Source organism: Ruditapes philippinarum, unplaced genomic scaffold (assembly GCF_026571515.1).
Source record: "Ruditapes philippinarum isolate M1 unplaced genomic scaffold, ASM2657151v2 ctg3870_1_1_1_1, whole genome shotgun sequence".
Taxonomy (NCBI): domain Eukaryota; kingdom Metazoa; phylum Mollusca; class Bivalvia; order Venerida; family Veneridae; genus Ruditapes; species Ruditapes philippinarum.
In genome coordinates, this window is record NW_026865263.1 from 84,533 (window position 1) to 105,643 (window position 21,111).

The window sequence follows — 21,111 nt, forward strand, 5'->3', positions numbered from 1 at the left end:
GGGGATGTTAAAATTTATTAATTTTTTTAATTTTAATGTTGATCAGTATTTATAAATGGATTTTTCCAAATTTCCCGTTTTGGGGAATCAAATTTTCTCAAAATGAAATTTGGGGAACCAAAAAAGGATCGTTTAAATCAGGGGTTAAAAAAATGTCTCCTTTTAGTCTCGAAAGGGAATGAAAATAGTAAACCAAAGGGCCCTTTTTAAATTTTAAAACCAAATTGTTTTTTTATGAAATCAAACAATATATTTTACTTGGGATGGCAAACTAGAGAAAATCGATTCAAACTTTTCCAAAAACCAAAAAAAATGTTTTTGATTGAAAGAAAACTAACTTATGATTATATTGATAAAATTTTAAAAAATAGGGATATTCAAGTTTTTTCTAAAAAAATACATGATTTATTTTTATCGAGGGTATGAAAATAAATTTTTCATGAGTGGGGGACCACGAGTGAAATATGGTTTTTTTCATGCCACAAGATAAGTATATAATAAAGTAATTTATCAAGAACAAGACGTTAATGTTTACTTTTTTGGTTTCTGTCGTATTTTAAACTTTTGTATAGTGTCTTTTTCTCTGACCCTAACACCATGTGTTGTATATGTACAGGTATGTACTGTGTATCATTCGCTACCTTGTTGTACAACGTACACTATTTTGCTATTGTATTGCGTACATCGGTTTGAAAAGTTTTGTGTGTATTTGGTCCGGTGGTCTAGATTTACATTATAATTATCTTTACGAGATTATTTCAAATGTAATGGGCACTAGTGAATTATACGTCATGCTTTTGTTCGTCATGTGGTTATCATTAATTATTAAAAAAATCTTTAAAAAGCATTTACAAACAAAAAAAAACATATTAAAATTTTTTTTAATTTAAACCCCTACTGTGATAATTTTGATTTAATCATCTTTTCAGCAGACGAGAACAATACTACCCAGTTAACTATAGCAGTATCAGTGATTGGTTTAATGATAGCAGTAATCTGTGGCTTACTGATCGTTATCAGTCACCGGAGGCGGTAAGTAATCTTTTATTGTTTTAATTTCATAATATTAAAGCTATTCTTCTTACAATTAGATAATAATCACATAATAATGATATTGAACAAGACGTACATAACTAAAAACATAACATAACTAAAGTTAATCATGATTAGCAAACACAGTTAACAAAAGACTTTATAACAATATTAAAACTAAAGCATATTAAATAACAACAGCGAATTAAGGAGGTAATGTGAATAAGCTCGACCAGATGTAACATTGTTTTTGAAATTCGAGACTCGATATCGTCATATATTTGGTAATTTTACAAGTCACGGGCCAAAACCATTTATAAAGGCTTTCCAATTTACTACCAGGCAACCGTATTTTTAAACGGAAATGATTCGAACTATGACCAAGCTTAAAAGAACCAATGTTAAAACATAATCTTAGATTTATTTGCAAAAAAAAAATGTCTCATTTAGTTTGCAATATTCAATATCCATCCAATACGCGAAAGAAGGGCCACAGCTCATTTTAATTGATAAGATTGTTATCCTGTTCATTTTGAATTATTTACAGAGTGACAAAGGTAAATGGTGAAACTGAGAAGGAACACGAGTATGAAACAACAAAGATTCCAGTTGTTAATGAGAATGTTTATTACGTCATTACTCCCGATACTCTAGATTAAGGAAAGTTTGGAGATGAAAAGTAGAAATGCTTAGGATCAATTCACTCCCGAAGAGAAAACTAACCACTTTCTTAAACTGCAATAAGTGTTACAATATTACTTTAAAAGATGCAGAAAAAAATATTCAAACCGCAGTCATAATCAGCCACAAAATCGATATTGCATGAGCTTGATACTGTTAACTGAACATATAATAAGTGAATGTTTCACAGAAACGATAATTCTTATGGATAAAGAATATTTAAAACTGATAAAGGAATTAAAAAGTATTCATTTAGAGTATAACGTTGTTTTGTAAATGACTTGACATTTATAGATTTTCTTATACAAGCTATTTACGAACTATTTTATGTTAACTTACATTGTAAATCCTTTTTACTTATAACAAAGTTTTGTTAAAGGTTTTTATTCAAAATTTTTTTTATTGGTTTTAAAAAAAATAAAAAGGAGTTTAATGCTTTTCCCTTTTTTTGTTTGCAAATATCGTATACAAAAGGGAGTGATGAAACGCAAGAAAACAAAAAAAATAAGGGGATTAAGTTAGATTTGTATTGTTGTTGTTGGGCTTTAATTCACAACGACACTTTACATGTCATATGGCGATTTTCCAGTTTTACTGGTGGAGGAAGTTCCCAGGTTAAACAATGCATATTGTTTTCCCCAATTATCTATTATATCGACGTTTTTGAAAGTTATCTATATTGTTTTATTATGATATCACATAATCTTTATCAGATCTGTCGGTGTAAATTTAAAAAGGTATCTATTTCAACAAATTGACAGTCTTATAAGTGATCTCTTATTAAATTATCACCCAATACTTGCGTTGATATCAAATTGGCCAATGCACATAAAATATTTCATTGCAATAAAATATTTTGATTAACAAAGTATTCATGTTTGTCAGCTCTAAGATGGTGTGGATTACATATACAGGTGTAAGGTTTAAGGTTAGCGACAGTGGTAACGAAGGAACTGAAGCATATAACTGTTCCATTTTTAAGTAGGTCACTACAGATAGGATCTTTTACAATAATCTCTAATTTCCGTCGAATTAACTTGGCTAGCTTTATTTCAACAGATAGGCGTCCTAACTAATGGTTTGTAATTAAATGATCACCTTATACCAACATTAAATAAAAATTGTCTAATCGGGAAAAACTTTGACATACGTAATAACAGGAAACTCGTTTAGGAACAATTGTTTGAAAGCGACATCATTGACAAATAACCCTGTTCAATATTTATATATATAATTATATATAATTCGTTGATTTAGAACAAAAGATTGTCAGTTACTATTATGAAAATTATTTCAATATATATAATGAATACAAAAACACCAATGTATTTATACTTAGTATCTGAAAATAAGGAAGTATTTAGGCGAAATAATACAATAAGACTGAAAGAGAGAAAAAATCCCCATTTTAATGGTAATATATATTCTTTTGTTTTAAACCAAATTTAATCATATGAGGTTGCATAGTTATGACCTTGTCAGACAGAAAAACACAATTGGCATATACGATTACCAATAGCAGACCATACTTCCTTGATAACTTGTTTCTAACTGCAGGAACATTCAAATATCATAAATCAAATGATTTAAAACTATTATTTTTACCTACCTATTTACCTCTCTAAGTTTCCTTTACTTTATTGTACTAAGATGGTGGAAATCTCTTGTATTTCCTACAATTTTATCATTGGTGACTATATCTTTGGTATTGCAATATAAAGTCTTCAGTTTCTTCTATCAAAGTACAACATTCACATTCATCGTTTATACTATAGCAGATGTGTTTATTTGAAATTATTTCTTTTTTCAAGTTTTCCTAAAAATGTATGATTCTCTTATACCTGTAATTCGATGATATGATAATCGATTTTGATTATATTTTGGTTCTTCCGATTATAGTTACAAATGTCATATGTTTTCTGAAAAACTGTTCTAATTTTCAAGCGCATTTTCAACTAGAGGGGGTAATAGTTGTAATAAATAAAATGGCTATGAATTATGTTTTGTTAGTGTTATTTCTTTGCATGCTTAAACTAGTTTTTGAATATTCTTTCTGTCAAAGAACACTCACCAGGTTTCTTGTAGTAAAAGGTAGACACTGTCAAACCGATTAAAACTCTGGTGATGTTATTTAATTATTTTTCAAATATCTTTCTGATACAGAGTTCAGGCATCACATATTCTAGACGTGGGACTCAATGTGATAAATACATCTTTATATCATTGAGCTTACTTCTTTGAAATTGTTTCGAAGTTTATGAAGAAATAATTGTTGAAACCTGTTCGTGCCATGGTGATAAAAAAAAATAATAAAATACACATGTCGAAATTTAATTGAGGATGACCTCTATCACAAAGCAAAAAACAATATCCGGTATATCTCAGAACCTCAACTTTTGGATTTTCGTATCGTCCGGCTCCTGTCGGTAAAGGTATCTATAGAGTAAATGATATTATTTATTCAAATAAATAAAACATTATGCTTCTTTCCCTTTCTAATGTCATGGGTTAATAAATGAAATAGCCAATCAAATTTCAGTATACCTCCTACAAAGATTCATGTTCATGACTTCCGCGTTTTGAAATTATTATGGCATTTATCAATCACTGCACAGACCGCGATGGAGGCAACATGGATTGCTCATGTAGCTATAATGTTTGCTGTTTGTAATTCATTGGTTTGTAAGTAAGATTTTCTTTATTATTTAGATTCAATATATCTTTAGAATGATACCAGTTACGAATTTGAATGGTTTGGTTTTGGAACCCTAGAACGATGTAAGTCAAAAAAGTCAGAATCCTTTTATTTAGTCAATGGTCATAATAACATGACAACAGACATTGCAAAAGAACTATACTATTTTAACACAGGTGGGTTAAACCAAAATGATAAGTACTATAATAATAAAGAATCCTCGCCAAAAGCGTTCCAGTTACTGTGAAATAAATTATACTTGTACTGAATATTAATAACATATGGCACAAGAATGACAGAACAATTTGACGGGGATATCAGTGAAAAAAAGCTTTGACACTTTTTCCATTCACAAACATAAATATCTTTTAAAGACTGTAATTGATTGTATTCGTTTTTACAACAAGCACAAGTAATCTTAGAGATATGAAAAAAAAGACAAAACGAAAACAAGTGGTAATGTAATAGCGTAGTAAAATATGTCATTGATATTAACAATATTATAGACGACCTTTTAATCATATTTTATGTCATTGACTGGCAATTAAGTTAGGAGAATTGAGTCACAGGTAATTCGTGTCGAAAAGAGTAACATGGCTGGCAAAAATTAATGCTGGGAGAATTAGATCCAGGGGAAAGCATGATGAAATAAGGTATGCCATTGTCGTATGAAAGAAACGTTACATCGAGGGAAAGGGAGTAACTTAATAATATGACAGGTAGTTAACATGCGCAAAAACAACGATAATCTAATATGTTCCGTAAATAACAGTTTTAGTATTTTACGACTAGCTTTACGCTTTTAGTGTTTCAAAATGTGTAGTGTTAAGTTGTTAATTATTCTTGATGACATTTGGATTCTTATAATAACAGAATATTACTCTGGAATCATTTGTTTCCTTAATTTCTAAACAATTTACACAACATAATTGCATGTTATTCATCACTAAGTGTTTGACATTCTGTACAAATTATTTCATTAAATGAAGTCTTATTATAACGGAGTATTTCTACAGGCAGTCAATGATTTGATGACGCAGTTTCAGGGGTAAGTTGTTTGAAAAATGGTAAGGCTTTATTCGTGTTAGTGCTGCTGTTTGAAAAAATAATACAGTTTAACAAACAAATCAAAATCATTTAAACATTTTTGAAACTCATGCGCCGTTTTAGCTAGTATGATGGTGTCGACTGCAAACAAGAGACCCAAAATAGTTATATTAAAGGTAAAGGACAACAATAACAAAAATTCAAAACAAAGAAAAAAAGAAAGAAAAAGGAAAATCAATAAAAAATAAATACACATCAAAGGAAAGACACTTACTAGAATACTTTAATTTTACTTTGGAAGTTTAAGTAAACCGATTGAGCTATGTGGTCAAATGGTCAACATTCATTATTTTTAGGATATATTATAGAAAATGTAGATAGGTAGCTGTATCTTATTATCACTTTATCTTTATTGAAATTTTTATCACTGAAATACTATGACGTTATTATCAGAACATACTTGGAAACATCAACCCTTTGGACATAACCTTCACGAATACCATACTGATCTTGACATTGTTTAGACTGTTTCACAGTAGTTTCATTTCAATTCTTTTGCTCAAACAAGAAAGCTTTACATCTAAATAAGTGAAGAAATAATTGTGTTGAATTGTTAAGTTAGGAGTTGAACGATAAGACAATACAAACCTGCACAAGCTTCTTATGAATCCATAAGTTCTACAGATGTCTTAAATATACGCACTGCGTGTTTAACAACTCTGACATGCTGTCGAACGAATTTACGAAACTCTCCCTCCATGGTCTACCTAGAGTGCATATAATTACCTTTAATCGTTAGTAGTTCGTACGTTGTAGGAGTCTTTTTTATCTTTGAAGATATGTCAGCGCGACATCATTATTGTGTGTGTATGTTTGTGGTGATTTTGTTTGATTTAATATTTTTACTATTGAAAACTGTTCAGTCAGTCTTAGGATATTATGCCTGCTTTATTAATCTGTCTTTTGACGCATTGTCTGTGATGTGAAGGCTTCGTAACCTCTTATCCACCTTTTAACATTAGTTTTATTTAGTTCTGCCCATTGTTTTATCGTTTAATTTGGGACAATACGCCGCTTTTCATGGCATGACACGAACATGCCACGATGAATGTTCCATGAAAGCCGCTGTATGAATACACCTGCAAATAATATTGCAATGACCTCTTCCGTAAAATGCGTTTATTGAAACAATGCAGAAGCTGAAACAACCCCAAGTGGCAGCGATTTACCCTATGTAAACAAGAAAATTGTTATACTCCCTACAATAATTGGATTTGGAGAAGCAACCTTAGATTATTTTAGATGACATAATTCCGGCACAAATCTTTAAAATATTTTAATTGTTCAATGTTGTATAAATATTTTTTGTATCATAGTTTGGGGACCTTTCTGTTGAAAAAGTGTCAGAGTTAAATCGTATACATATACATGCACAGTGCGGTAACTGGAGTGCAGGTATCAGTTACCCGCACTCCAGAATGATAATGCCCGGTGATTGGTTCATTTTTGCTGAGGTTTACTTATTATGACGGCAGAGAAAGGGAAAGGGGCAGAAATATCATATTCAAATGCTCGTTCATTGGTTCATTTTTTCTGGGGTTTCATATTATGACAACAGGGAACGTGCTGTCATGTTTGACTATGATACAAAAGAGAAAGAACACCAAAACACTCGGCAATCTGATTTATACTCGGGGGCTACGCCCCCTCGTACAAATCAGATAGCCTCGTGTTTCGGTGCTCTTTTTATTACTTATGGCACCGGATATCTAAGATGCATCGGTACTAGTAATTATAACACTGCTCTGATCTGCGCCAAGGACGAAACCAAAGTGACTTTTTTTTGCGCAGCGCTTGCTGTATTTATACTAATGAGTGAACCATCTCCGCAGTGAATGAAAACAATGATTTTGATAAATAAATAAAAATAAAACGTTTCTTGATACTGATTCTAACAAAATCTTATAAGCGTCTGTTACTTAAAGTTATTTCTCTTATGAACTACTGTGAACAACAGATAAACAATTTCAACTATAAACACTTTGAAGGATACCATAAAGTTATACTGATTTTAACGTAAAGATGATTAAAATACCTACTCTTTGTTACAAATACATGATTATATTTTTCCAATACAAATGGCGAACTTATAAAAGGGGAGGTAATAAAGTTACCCATCAAGTACGTTTCCGTCACACTGTCTTGGTATTCCTGCAAGAACCTATTCCTGCAAGAACCTATCAGAGGCATGTACATCTAACTTTCATAGAAGTTACACAATTATATCTTCATGTACATCTTCTTCTTAAAACCTAGTATTTCATGCTGGTAGATTCAACTAGATCGCTAACCCAACATGAAATCCTAGTTTTCAAAAAGGAGTAATTTTACACTGTTCTATCTCTCTTTGTGTATAGTGACAAAAACACCATGATTGTAATATAAAACAGTAAAAGGTGTTTTCACTATAGATGGCAGTTGTATTGAGCCCGTTACACAGTTATCCGACATGCCTCTCCGACAACCTAGCAGGCATTGGGGAGAAGAAGGAAATCTTGGTATCAGCGATGATGATTTAAACTATGATTGGTACAGTGTTGTATATAATGGATGGCAATTTATTATGGTTGACTCAACTGAAAAACCAAATTATACAGACTGTTCAACATACTATCCAGTTTACTTGAAAGGTAATTGTCATATTAAATAGAAATAGTATACAATAGTTTCATTATCTTAATTGTGGAAATTATTAATCCATTAATCATAAGGATATTAACCGAAAAATGTTTTGTTAAATTATTTTATTAGATTTATTATCACTTATGGTAAAAATTATTATCATAAGAGCAAAGTAACGTTATTAATGTGAAAATGATCTGATTGCTTTTTATAAACCTTGAACCAGTTTCTAGGGCCATTGGTATGTTATGATAAGCAGCTTGCTTAATTTGATTATTGTAAAAAGAAAGATCCATTGTATGTTTATGATTAATGATTGAGATTCTAAAGTAATTATACCGCTGTGGTTCTCTTTTTACCTGCTGCAGATACACATCCATCGCTAAGAAGTTTGAGTACAACACCAACAAATGTTATTGCCTGCTTGCGTGATTACTTGTTCCCATGTGATATACAATATGAAGTGAAGATAAGAAGATGTGAAAATGAAATCCAGTATTTCCTGCCTGAAACCAAGGGATACAGTGCATTCTGCTTTAGTAAAAAAGCTATATTGTTTAATTAGAACTAAAATAAACATGTTATAACTTATAGTAAAAAACTATATTGTTTAATTAAGAACTAAAATAAACATGTCATAACTTATAGTAAAAAAACTATATTGTTTAATTAGAACTAAAATAAACATGTCATAACTTATAGTAAAAAAAGCTATATTGTTTAATTAGGAACTAAAATAAACATGTCATAACTTATAGTAAAAAAGCTATATTGTTTAATTAGGAACTAAAATAAACATGTCATAACTTATAGTAAAAAAGCTACATTGTTTAATTAGAACTAAAACACCATAATGAATTGTACATGTTTTTTTCTCTTTACAGGAAATCATTCTAAACTAACCTTCCCACCTGATATATCAGATGCTGTCCTAGGAGATATAGGCATTGCACCGGAGCTCAAATTCACAGAAACAACAGTACCTTACGGAGATACAGAAACAATTAACTTTAACCCATTCTTTCAATTCAGATGTTTCTTCAATTTACAAGAGGATTTCTATTACAAAGTTAACTGGTATCTTTTAAAATTGTTAGCTAAAGTTATGATCAATTATCAAAAAGGCAAGCCAAAATAATATTCATTTCTGTATATTAACAGTAGCATTACATCGGCACCTTATGGTTATTCTTTCTAAAAAGTCCTTTCGAATATTTAGCTTGATATATCTGAAGGTTAGCAATTATTTACACTGTTGATCTGAGATGCTGTAAGTAGATGTTGATGTTTTGCATATAGATAGGCAGTATTAACGGGAACATCATTAAGATAGTCTCCCTTTCTTGCCGACCATTAGATACTAAGTGTACTAGTGTACTTGTACCATAGTTGCGTAAATTTTGAATTAAGTTTGTATTTTGTACCTACAGTTACATTATAAAACGGGATAATGAACTAGGTTAGAGAGTCGTATCAGCTATCTAACATATCTTAAATATAAATAGAAATTAACAGTATTAAAGATGTCATGGCGGGAAAGCGATGTAACCTGTAAGTGTAGTTCTTCGAAAACCTCGATACAGATCCGTTTAATATCAAAGGGTTTTATTTTTCAAATTAAGTGCATAAATCCTACAATGAATGAAGTTTATGTTTTCTAGAAAACTACGGTTTTCAGAATACTTTTTCATAATTGAGGACAACTACTGTAAAGTATTAATTGATGATTTATAAATGTCATAAAACCTTAATTTATTACTGAGCTTCTAATAAGTATGACTTTTTGAAATTGTCAAAAGTTTACAAAAAGTATAATTATAGCTATTTGCATCATAATCATAGCATTTATAATATTAACTTCCATAAAAGGTACATAAACGGGTCACTTATTGTTTCGTACGGACCGACATTAAATGCCGATGACCTACTGTTTCACGAAGACGTGCTTATGAATAACTCAATAGAAATGGGCTTTTATGTAAGTATTTATTAATCATTATTATCATTAAAATGTATTGATGTTATTGCATAATTTGGTACATACTGTTAACTGCGCATACCATATTATGGATTCATTGTTGTTAATCATTTTAAGTACTTAGAAGTCTCAGATGTTTTCTTTGACAAATGAGAAAAAGTATGAAGTATCTTAATATGATTCAGTTCATGCTTTAAAACCTTAGTGCAAAGTGTTAATGTCTCATATTTGAAAAGATCAAGCTTTTATGTTAAGAGAGCATACATGCCCTTTTGTGGTATTCCTCGTTGGCATTTTACAAGTTTTTCAAAAATGACATCTTGTATATATTCTTGTCACTTAAGATTTATTGTGGCGTGAGTGCTCTTACATCTGATTCTGTTGATGCCGGGGTAACAGAAATGTTGTACAGTACAAGCTATTATGCAGGCATAAAAGTAAGTGAATATTTTCTAATAAATGAAAAGATATCAGTGAATATTAATATTTATTATGGAAAGGATATTATTTTGTTATTTGATAAAAAGTAACAGACCTTTGGCTTTTTAGACTATATGTCAGAAATTAATTGTTATAATTGTTTTTGGTAGACAGTTTTATAACGTTTACTAGGAAAATAAAATAAATACCCAAGAGCTATAAAAAAGCACAAAAAAAACAACAAAAAAAAAAACAGTGCAATGGAAAATACCTTTGACAACAAAATGACGTAATTCAATAAGATGATTCCTTTAAGCCACACACATCCAGATATTAAAACTAAACATTCATGTAACCGGTGTGTGTGAGATAGTCATGTGTCATAACAATGGTTGTAATATATGTAATAATTGTCTAAACTGCCTTAATAATAGAATTGTTTCAAAACGATGAAAGTACGGTGTTCCGTTTGGACAATCGTGATTTTTTAGTTAGTCTGTACCCGTGATGCACGATGGAATGATGGTGAAACGCGATGGTACAATGGTACAATGGAGAAAACAATGTTATGATGATGAAATCGCGATGGTTTTATTGCGATTACATCGCGTTTTCACCATCGTAACATCGCGTTGTCACAATAGTACCATCACGTTTTTACTATCGTGCCATCGCTTCACCATCGTGCCATAGCGTTTATATCATCGTACCATCGCGCTTTCACCATCATACCATCGCGTTTTCATCATCTTGCCATCGCGTTTTCACTACCGTACCATCGTGTTTTCACCATCGTGCCATCGCGCCATCGTATCATCGCCTTTTGGTCAGTTTAACCAGGACATGTACAGAAAGATGTCAGATTCGTATACGGCAGATAGTAAAATCAAGTTTAGAATACTTACTATGTAATTTGACTTATAAATAATAAAACCTATTATCTCCACATTACATTTTCGATTTATGTCGTTTTACAGTATATAGAGCAAAGACTATTTAATGTATGCTTATATATGCTTAATATATGTTTGCTGTATTTAAGATATCAACTTGAATGTGAATGTACCGTGCACAAGGATGACAACTATATTGTTTTAGATTTTTGAGCGATTGCCTTTTGTTATGTTTCATGTTTCAAATACTAAGATCTATAAGATACGCAAATAGAAATGGTGCGGGGTTAAATAATGAAAAGGTATACATTGTTGATAAAAAATATACCATTGCGCACGAACACCATAAGACGATGGCACGATGATGAAATCGCTATGGTACGATGGTGAAAACACCATGGCATGATGGTGAGAACGCGATGGTACGATGGTTAAAACACGATGGCACGATGGTGAAAACGCTATGGAACGATGATGAGAAAACGATGATGCGATGGTACGATGGTGAAAACACGATGGTGCGATGGTACTATTGTGAAAACGCGATGGTACATTGGTGAAAACACGATGTTTTCACAATCGTCAAATCGTGCATCGCAGGTAAGGACGAAATAAAAAAATCACGATTGTCCAAACGGAAAACCGTAAAACTTAGAATCCTTGCTAAAATGAGGATGTACAGTTGGAAGAAAATAAACACTTTTCTGTACCAAATATGTTTAAAGTTTTACCTCTTTAAGTGCTCTTTTTTATCGTTGAGTTTTTGTCAAAGATGCTCAGTATGGAGAATTTATTTTTAAACTACGAAAGGTATGAACATAAAACTTTGAATGACACTTTTGTACGAGGGGCATTGGGCGCCCAGGGGCGAGTGCTTTAGTTCGTTTCGATTTGCCCCACACCGCAGTGTTTCATGTCAGGAAGCTAGCATACGGAAAGTCGGTGGTTCTACTCGGGTACCAGTTCGTGCCTGAAAAGCACATGAGGTCCTTCTCAAGTAAAGCTGGAAAGTTGTCATTTAACATATACTGCGTCGGTGCGACGAAAAACCAAATCAAACAAACATACAAACAAACAAACGAGGGACATATTTTAATTAGTGACAACAACAAAATTTAACCATAATTTGCACGTAAAAGTACTTGTATTATATAACGTTCGAAATATTATTGATTTTCCTAACCAGCATTCTATTTTCCACTATTTGCGCGTGCAATAACATTGATGAAGGTCATTTTAATACATGTGTTTTTGTAAACTGGTTGTTAAGCGGCATTGTCATTGGAGGGAGATGCAAAGTTCATGGGTCATTGCGGAAATACGCGTCAGAAATAAAAACGAATTTAGATTAAGTTTATGGAAAAATGCTCTTCCATATCGTACACGTGCCAGAAGGGTGTTAATTAATGTTTACGGAAAGTTAACTAATGTTAAGGATGATCCTCGCCCCGGGCGGCTATGAAAACATCAACAGCCATAGTTTATGAAGATGCAAGATATACCGTTGAGGAGGAAAGTGACATATCGGTCCTTAGTACGTTCCATCGTGGAAAAATAATTTAAGTTAAGGAAAGTGTGCGCCCGTGGGATCTCTCATTCAATAAATTTTGCCTTCGCGGCCGCCGGCTCGAAACCCATGTTGCCGTCGGAAGAACTCTCTAACGGTGTATAAACAGTATACCCAAAAACAAGTTCATAAACGCTTTTCGGAATGGATTTTGAGGCTGAAAAAGTGTGTAGAAGTCCATTGCGAATATTTTAAATGACTCTTCTAATCACTTTTCACAAGTATGACACATCTTTAAAAACGCGCTGCCGTTGCCACTAATTAAAATATGTTCCTCGTAAGACATAGAACATTATTCGGAAAGCAATATTTTTAAGTTTTATCCTTTTTTAACTTCAGTTGTTTATCATAAAAGGTTATTGACAGGCGTTGCTCGTAATATATTAGCATTTATGCTGCATGTGGTGCTTTTGTTTATACTTTTTACTAAGTCTAGTTGCTCATTATACCAAGTACATGTTTGCCTTCGTATCGTATATACATTATACATATTGTTACCACTGTAGAAGCCAATTGTTTGTATTTAGCTAAACATTTATATGCGAGTACATGAGGAAGGAAATAAAGAAAACTTCCAATTTCAATCTTTTATGTTTAGATAGACAAATAAGTAAACTAGATTTTGATTACTTGGCAACAATTTCTCCCTCCCGTGAGCAACAGGGAGTGGGTTTTTTTACAGATAGAACATCATTACTTTTTGCAACGAAACTTGTACATATATCATATTGTTTGGCAATATTGGCCTGAGACAGGGTTTTTTCTTTGAGTTTCCGTCATTTTACCATTAACACATTCGTTTTAATGTAAGTATAGTTATCGATTCATTTTCCAAAGTTACGCCGGATGGTCTTGTGGTAAAAGCAATTGAATAGAAATCGCGTACTTGCAAGTTCGAATCCTCGACAACGATTTCTTTTAGGATAATTCAAAGGCGTAAATAACCCCCCGAAATGCTATCATTTATATATCTCAAAAACGTTTTATTGTTGATGTCTTATTAAGTTTCCAAATAGTTACTCATTCGTCATGAAGATAAACTTTTTTGACAATTTGTATGATATAACATTACGTTCGTTTTGCATGGAGATAAGAAACAACAACTTTATTTACATTTTATCATACCATGATAACAGCGAGATATGATATAATTCGCTATCATACAGGTATCAAGTACAACCATCAACATTAATAAAGGTGACACAGAGGTTCTTCAAATGACATCAACCATGCCAATAGGCTGCAGATATAATGTTCAACCTAACGAGTCATGTGTTGTAAACTTTCAAATATTTAATAGTAACGACAGTAGATTTCAGTGTAATGTTGCTGGTATAGCTAATATAGCTAATATAGACGAGCCGTTAAACCAACGATGCTCAAATGGTTTTCAGGTAAACTATAAACTTGCATTTAAAATACATTTAAACATATTTCTCTCGATAGATTTCGTAAATATTACTAAGAAATAAATTCATTTATGAAAATGATTGATATTGCTTGCTTTTAAAAATTGTTCCGCAGTAATTACCATTTGATAAAACAATTGATAATACTGCACGTTTCTAAAGTCGCTTTTCATTGAATAATCGTAAAAGTTTATACTGTCAATTTATGAAGAATTAATTTAAAAAAAAATATGCAATTGTATTATAAATTCGTTATAACTATTTCTGACAGGATATATGACTGTATATAACGGCTGTTTGCAATATAACCCTCGCCTAGCGGCTTTGCTTTGGTTAAATTTCAAACAACCGTTAACAAAGGGCCACATAACCTGTCAGAATCTTTATGTATGGGTAAGAGTTCGTATTAAGACGACCGTAGGGAGTCTTATCGGACTCTTACCCATATAACTGCAAATCGGCTCTTACAACTCGATATCAGATAAAAATATAGAAAGTGTCACCTCTTTAATTAAGCATAACATTATTTTTCCCCAGCAGTCACGTAAAAACAAGGATGGGGTCCAATTACTTAATCTGGCATGTAAAACAATGAGTTTTCAATAATACCTAGTATTTTTTATGCAATTCATTCCTGTCATATGAAACAAAATAATGTTTTGCTTACTTTTTCTAGAAAATATAAAACAGTCAGCAATTAATAATTGACATTTTTCATAGAGTTTAAAGGATATCAAAAAGTTACTGTGTTCACATTTGTCTCTGCGAACTGAGCTCCACGTGCATTATCTATGTAATAAATTTGAATGTATCCTCACATTGCTACAGTGTTATCAGCCTTTTTAGAAACACCTGACCTGGCTATTTAGAATATGCCAATCACAATTTTCAATATCAGCACTGGTTTCTTCATGAAATAGCGGCTACACTAATTACTGCCGAGTAAGAGCCGATTTGCAGTTATAACAAGTAATATTTATGCAGCTTAAAATGTTTTTAGATATTGTTTTTACTTCAGACGCTGAAAAAAGAATCGGTATGGAATCCTGATACAGTGTTTAATTTTTCCATAATTACGACGGACATGAATTATGATGATGAACGACTTTATTACCTGTTGTTACAGTTTCCTAATACCATGGGTCATCGAATTTGGCGGAATTATAATTTTCCGGTGATTAAGGTACACATAATAGTGTATGAGATTTATTTTACATATGAATTGTTAAGATATTGCATACTTATAACTGTTTTGAAATACTAATATTTATTGTTATTTTTTAATACTTTTCACATGACCCATTTTTATTCTTCAATAACTTTTGTTTTGTTCCATACAAGTTTTTATTTCAATTTTGTTCTGCTGTTTTTTGGCGGCCGTGCTCTCACCTTTGCAACATTCATGCTTCAATTTTGTACTTGTAATTATATTGTTATTGATATTTTGTATTTAAAGGTTATCGTATCTGACAAAGGAGAATACAGAAATAAGATATGTTATTCTCACATAGATCCACATATGAGATCAGCCGACGGCGTGTAAGTTTTTGCATCATTATAACTATACGTTAAGTATGTAATGCTAAATTAAAGCTGGTATAATTGGCAATATAATTTTGAGTGTAAGGAGTTTTTATTGAATCTATTGGATCCATTGCAACCATATCGGTATATAGAATTGCAATTGACTTGACTACTAAAACACACGCCTTGTCAAATAGATAAAATTAATTTCGCCAAAATGAAAAATAAAAAATACGACACATTCTTTTGTAAACAAAATAGTCTTTACTCCTATTTTCTTTTTCAAATTCAAGCTATTTATATTGACCAAAACATACAGTGGTCATGTTTTGCAATACAACAACAACAAAAAAACCCACAAAAAACAACAACAAAACAACAACAAAAAAACGAACCAATAAACAAGCCTTAATTTCGCCCGTAGCACCTCTCGATTAGGCTTGATGGTTCATTTTCTTTATTGTCTTAAACAGAATTAAGGGCTTTTCATCACATGTGGCAAAACTGTAAACATAATCTTTTCGCAAGTGTCTTCATCAACAATAGTTTTAAAGTCAACATAAAGTCTTCAAATGATTTTTTCTGAATTCACAGTTATTACGAGCAACAACGAAAGAATGGCCAGCTCTTTCCGGGTGTATTCTTGTTATATAATAATACGGAGTATGGAATCGAGGTATGGTATGTCTGATCAGTATTGCTGAATAAAAAATTAAAACGTTACTTTTATTAGACATTAACTGTCATATAAGACGACATAGTATTTTAAATGACAATCTCTACTCTTTGTGTTATGTATATAAATCATTATTGTATCATGTATTATGTGTAATTGGTATAAGAAAAGTATTTACACCATCATACATTACAAATACATGTATTGTTTAACAATATTGACCTGAGACTGATTAATTTTCGAGAGCTTTTTTGTTATTTTTCGTCATTTGTTTCTATTTACAAACCGGGATTTCATGATACATGTAGTCAAGTCCTCGATACTGCGGCCAGATGGTCTAGGGTTTTAGTACCTCGGAGTTTTAATCGGGTAGTTGCAAGTTCGCCTTCACAAGATTTTTTTTTTCATTTCTTAAACTGATTTTCTTTTTTTTATCAGCAACATAAGTTGATATATCATGTGTTTGTTTTTTAAATTCATGACTTTAAAATATACCAACTTTTTTCCATTTCATAAACTTTTTAATGCAAAGTCGTACAAAGAGTAATTCGCATTCATAACACACAGAGGACACGTTTTGCAAAAATATGATAAAAGAAGATATTAAAAATAATGTTCATCACCATTCGAACCTTCAACCTTTGAAACTAAAAGTCGTACACCTTGCCACTGTAGCTAGTATGGCAAGTATTATGCTGGTAGTTTTAAGTTATATACTTAACGAAACTTATAAGTACTCCGACAATTTTTTTATTATATTGTGTTAGAATAACTATAACTAGTCTAAGTCGGTACTGTATAAAATTTAATCATTGTATCATCATTTTATAATAGTAAATGCATTTTACAATAACTCAAACTTAACAGAAAATCAGTAACTGAGATCACCATTGTAAAAAAATCAAATACATGTATTTTGAAAACCGGACTTTTCCTGCAAGTTTGAAATCGGAGTACTTATAAGTTTCGTTAAGTGTATATATATATTATACCGTCGTGCCTATATTAAAATTCATATGGTTTACTTGGGAATCCGATTATCACAAACAAACTGATATTGACTATTTAAATGTCTCAGGTCAATATTGCCGAAGAATAATATAGTATGAATATCATGAATATAATCATTATCATGACTTTTGTTAAGTCACCTATCTTTGTCGCATTTTATGTCGTAACAAGAGTCAGCTCATGATTGGCATTCTCGACATTATTGAACAGTTTATAATAATTTTCGCGATGGCTACAACGTCAACTTGCCAATGTTATAAATATATGAATGAACATTTCTTTCAGGAAAACCACTGTAATGCCTATGGATATTTCTAGGTTTAATTCTTTGTCTAATAAATGTGTTCACATGTTTAAGTGAGAATCTTATTATGTAGTATTAAATATTTATTAGCAGTGTTGCTGCAAATTATATGGTTGCGGTCAGTATCAGTGAGTTAGTTCCGTAATATATGCAGCAAAACAGACAATTAAGAGAAGATACATGTTGTGCGCAAAGTGTCGTATCAAATAAATGATAATCAATAATTTTGTCCGTATTCGTAATCAAACATTCATCTCGAAAATGTGATTTTCCTCGGAGAATATTATGCCCTGCATGGAGACTCATCTCCATGTAGGGGAAGCCGACCAACTTTTTTTCCGCAGATAGTCTTCAAACACGATTACCCCCACCCCCACTCCCTTTAAAAGTAATTCTATAATGATCACAGTACTGATATGTTCTTCTTTAAAATTTAGGTATCCAAGTGAATATTGCTTATAGGCGATTAAAAATAGTCCATGTATTTCAGACCACAATGTAGTGTTTGCTTCTAAAGACAAAGAAGTCGCCGAATGCACAGAAAAATATGATATATTAAGGATTTAATCATACACATATAAGATCTACATTATCGATGAGGCGGGTTATGATAATTTCTCATTGGGTTAAGCATAAAGCATTTCTCTGATAACTTTTTTAAGGTTCAAGAGCAAACTAAGATCTGTAACCGTGGATGGGCAACGTGTGCCTGCGGGGTTGCTATTCGAGCCGGTAAAGATGTTTTTATGATAAATAGATGTGGAAGCATCAGCTACCTTGGCTTTACAAAATGCGAAGACGGGGGGATTTTACAAGTTGTAAGGATTAACGATTACAGGTACAATGTAAGTAATATTAAGTATTCTTTCAAATTATTAACAATTAAATGAGAAAATTAATAACGAAACTTTTTTAAAAATATTTTCAAATCTTAATTTGTATATCGTTGCCTCAGGTTGACTTCACCCCCGCCCCTTCTAAAAGCCCACTTTTATCAGTCATGATCGACAATATCAGTTAAATGTTAAAGTTATTCTTCTATACTCTGTTAATTTTAATTTCGTATGTAGGTCTTTCCATCTTATATATGTCTTCTAAACGTACGTAGTGGCGATTTTGGGTACACAATGAAACACGTGCATTGATTTAACTTAAAGGAAAATAAAGTTAAGCCCCCCCCCCACCCACACACACACACTCACACAGACAAAAAAACACTAGTCCTCCTTAGCGTTTTATGTTGGAAATATGAAACAATTTCCCCTTCTATTCTTTTCGCCAATCTGTGACAAATAGACTTGAAATCAGCAAATAGTTGATCTGCGAAACTTAAATCAACATTGCTTTATTGTTTTCAAAATAAACTTGTAGTTCAAGATCCTGTTACCCAAATATTTTTATGGTTTTATATCATAAATCTGATGCACAAATGAAGATCTACTTATATTGTACATTTCAAAAAGAATTATTTGAAAAGATTGTCAGGAGAAATGTCTGCCTTGATGTTATTTAATCTAAAAAAAGATTTAGTAATAAATACTAGACCCAATCTAAGATATGAAGGCTGGGCAGCACCGCCTGACATAAAAGTGAAATATTCTCAGTTGGAAAACTAGCACGTAATTGTTTAGTTAACACTGTCTTTTTTAGGTATTTTTATCCTTTTCTATCTCAAATCAATATATACATGTAAACAACAAACTCTGATTATTATTTACACCCAAAACAAAGAACTCTGATCATTATTTACACCCAAAACAAACACACATCATTTATCAACCACTTATACGTATTATCTTTTCACGTATACGTCTTTTATACGAAACAATACTAGACACCTGGCGAGCCCAAGCTCTAAACAACTTATGACCAAACAAAACAATAAAATCACCACAAAATGAAGAACACAAAAAATGAATATTTTTACAACTCTAAGATACAGTATAAACCACAAACATTCATCCAACAATATTAACTTCACACAATCTAATCAGCATCAGAAAACAACTTAAACTAAAGCACCCAATATTTACATATATCCTCAAAACAAAGCAGCAACTAATATAATCTTGACCAAACAAACATTCAACCAATATCAACCAATTATATCGTCACAAACAGATATAACTCAACAACCAAAAACAACTAATTACAACCAATAAACCCTGATCAATTAAGATCACGACAATTATATTCAACCACTTCAACAAACCAACAAAACTCCCTACTAAACAACAAACATTATCTTCTCAATAAATAAATAACCCGCTACACATACAACGTGTCCTCCTAACTGATGTAAAATCTCTCTCTAAACGCGCATATTTGCTAGCATAAACGATCTGACATTTTAAACATGTAGATACATTTTTCACTCCCAGCAATAGGTTTATGAATAAAACTGTACATTGAAAGATGATACACTTCAGTGTATCGCTGACTCGTTGTAAAAAACTGTATGATTATTCTGACAAAGATATTGAGAGATGTACGGAGATTTTGCTCTCATTTGTTTTTTTCTTGATGACGGACCTGTCAAAACATATCAAAATGAATACCCTATGTCATATTAACAAAATGGCTTACGGGAGTATCGATGCCAGATCTGTTGGAATCTTAGTTTAGGTCAATTTAGGAACTCTATTAATAGAATTAAATAAGATGAAGGCACGTTTAACTTTAAAGTGTTCTAATTAACGGAGCAAAATTTTACAGTGAACGAAATCTACGTGTAGAAAAGGTATATCCCTCGACAGCAACGAAAACAAAACCAGAAAGGTGAAAATTGAAGAATAAGTTCAAGACGTTAAGAAAGCGGTCTCTTAAACTAGAATTATATTTATACATATATATTTTCTATGAACATTGTTTATGTATCTTTTATATTATATTTAGAAAGGAAAGTGCGTTTTATTTAAATCATATTGTTTGTAAAAGGTATTTGCTGGCTTCAAATGCTATTATGATACCTGTTGTATATAAGATCTGATGAAATCGAAACAACGAAATAAGTGTTTTTTATTTGACAAGATAAGCCAGTATTCTTCTAAAGAAATTCGGGAAACTTGAGATACCTTTGAAATAAGCCTCTGCATTATTATGACTTCCTGACACATGTATTTTGGATAAGGCACCAGATGCAGGAAAGTTAAAAATGGTTAGGATTGAGGTTTTGTAAACATTTTGAGTTAA

General features: G+C 31.7%; 1 protein-coding gene across 1 annotated transcript in view; it reads left to right on the forward strand.

The window, feature by feature from the left end:
- The first annotated feature begins 4,317 nt into the window (after nucleotides 1-4,317).
- Nucleotides 4,318-21,111, forward strand: part of LOC132728427 (uncharacterized) — a 40,121-nt gene continuing 23,327 nt past the window's right edge. Inside the window, exons 1-11 of the mRNA XM_060714073.1 lie at nucleotides 4,318-4,395; nucleotides 7,927-8,145; nucleotides 8,506-8,676; nucleotides 9,022-9,214; nucleotides 10,007-10,115; nucleotides 10,460-10,552; nucleotides 14,162-14,389; nucleotides 15,423-15,587; nucleotides 15,861-15,943; nucleotides 16,523-16,604; nucleotides 18,582-18,764. Coding sequence (XP_060570056.1) covers nucleotides 4,335-4,395; nucleotides 7,927-8,145; nucleotides 8,506-8,676; nucleotides 9,022-9,214; nucleotides 10,007-10,115; nucleotides 10,460-10,552; nucleotides 14,162-14,389; nucleotides 15,423-15,587; nucleotides 15,861-15,943; nucleotides 16,523-16,604; nucleotides 18,582-18,764 — 1,587 coding nt within the window. The 5' untranslated portion in view covers nucleotides 4,318-4,334. The remainder of the gene's footprint in view (nucleotides 4,396-7,926; nucleotides 8,146-8,505; nucleotides 8,677-9,021; nucleotides 9,215-10,006; nucleotides 10,116-10,459; nucleotides 10,553-14,161; nucleotides 14,390-15,422; nucleotides 15,588-15,860; nucleotides 15,944-16,522; nucleotides 16,605-18,581; nucleotides 18,765-21,111) is intronic.